The sequence below is a fragment of the Sphaeroforma arctica genome, assembly GCF_001186125.1.
Source record: "Sphaeroforma arctica JP610 unplaced genomic scaffold supercont1.7563, whole genome shotgun sequence".
Lineage (NCBI taxonomy): Eukaryota > Ichthyosporea > Ichthyophonida > Sphaeroforma > Sphaeroforma arctica.
This window is the reverse complement of record NW_014032995.1, coordinates 1-1400: the sequence shown is the minus strand read 5'-3', so window position 1 is coordinate 1400 and position 1400 is coordinate 1. Positions and strand designations below refer to the sequence as shown.

Below are 1400 nucleotides of genomic sequence, written 5' to 3'. Positions count from 1 at the left end.
TATATGGGCCGATATTTTGATCCCCATGGTGCTTTTTGTCTGTGTACCACATCCATAATCCTAATATATACTGACATTATTGTAACGACATTGTCCTCCCCGTAGTGCTTTTTGGCCAGTTTTCGATCGCAGGCTTATAGACCGGCAAAGAGTTGGCGGTTCTATATCGATAAAACGATATTCCTGGCCGTCTGGCTGCTGGTGTCCCGTATGTTTACCAAACTGCGTCTGCTGTACATCTTTTTATGCCTGTGTTTTAGGGTTTAGAGTTTGTATTTCCAAAGTTTTAGGGTTCAGAATAGTTGGGGATAAGCAATCCGGCCACCCTACTGAGTTTATATGCAACTGAGCAATCCGCAACACTTGCATAGCTCGGTGTCATCTGATTGTTCTCGATTTGCTAATTGTCACCGTGTATACACTGAATCCCTTGACATCCCAAAGTACCTAAACACGGCCCCGTTGACCTGTGTATACAACGCATGACACCATTCACAGACAGACAGACAGACAAGTAATTTACACGATACGCATGCAAGAAGCCTTGAGGTGTCACCGCCCAAGTCTTTGGCTATCGGGAAATACGAAATGAGTTGGTCTGAGTTTAACATTTGGTTTCAGTGAAGTAGAAATATCGGACCCGTACTTAATATGGTTTTTAGGGTTCATACCCGAAGGGTTGTCTAAATATAGTATACTCCCAAGTATAAAACAGTACTCTTCATCCCTACCCACTACGCAATACGGTGCATAGCTGTACACATCGTCGTTTCCATGCTCTCGCCTTACTTGATCTTCAATTGTCTTGTTTTGGTTACTTTGGCGGGGTGTGGAATCAACTTTCGGATGCACGACATACACTTATTGAGCATTGGACCTCCCACGTGGTGGAGTTTGTCCAATTGTCTGTTGCTCTATTAAATACACAATATCTACTTAAATGAGCAATGGACCTTTCACTTTCCACATGGGTGAAGTTTCTTCAATTGGCTTACCTACAGTACCTCATCAGAGATGTGGTTAGACCGTATCCAACTGATAACGACACACAGGGAAAAAGCACTGAGCCCAACACCATCCCTCCCCTCCCCCCCTTCCCCAATCCACGTATCGCACAGTGACCTTATCCGTATTCAAGCACATCAAGACCGTCTCCAGTGTCGACACGCTAAGTCCCGCTACAGAGAAGTTTGAGAAGCTGAACAACGCACTGTACGGCTGGTCTAACCTGTTGGTGTATGTGTACTGCTTGGCCGTGTTGGGGATTGCGTATATCACCAACAAGGCTATGCGTGGCGAATGGAACTACGGCGTTCGGCACAGGTACGCCCCCTGTTAATATATATATATATATACATACATATAATATACATGTATATAATACACATAAATATATTGTA

General features: G+C 44.1%; 1 protein-coding gene across 1 annotated transcript; it reads left to right on the top strand.

Moving 5' to 3' along the window:
* Positions 1 to 104: 104 nt before the first annotated feature.
* On the top strand, positions 105 to 1339 carry SARC_16197 (hypothetical protein; the record flags this gene model as incomplete). Its single annotated transcript, XM_014289690.1, has 2 exons — positions 105 to 208; positions 1119 to 1339. Coding segments are annotated over 2 exons (325 nt in total), but the record flags the coding sequence as incomplete, so codon positions are not given.
* Positions 1340 to 1400: the final 61 nt, after the last annotated feature.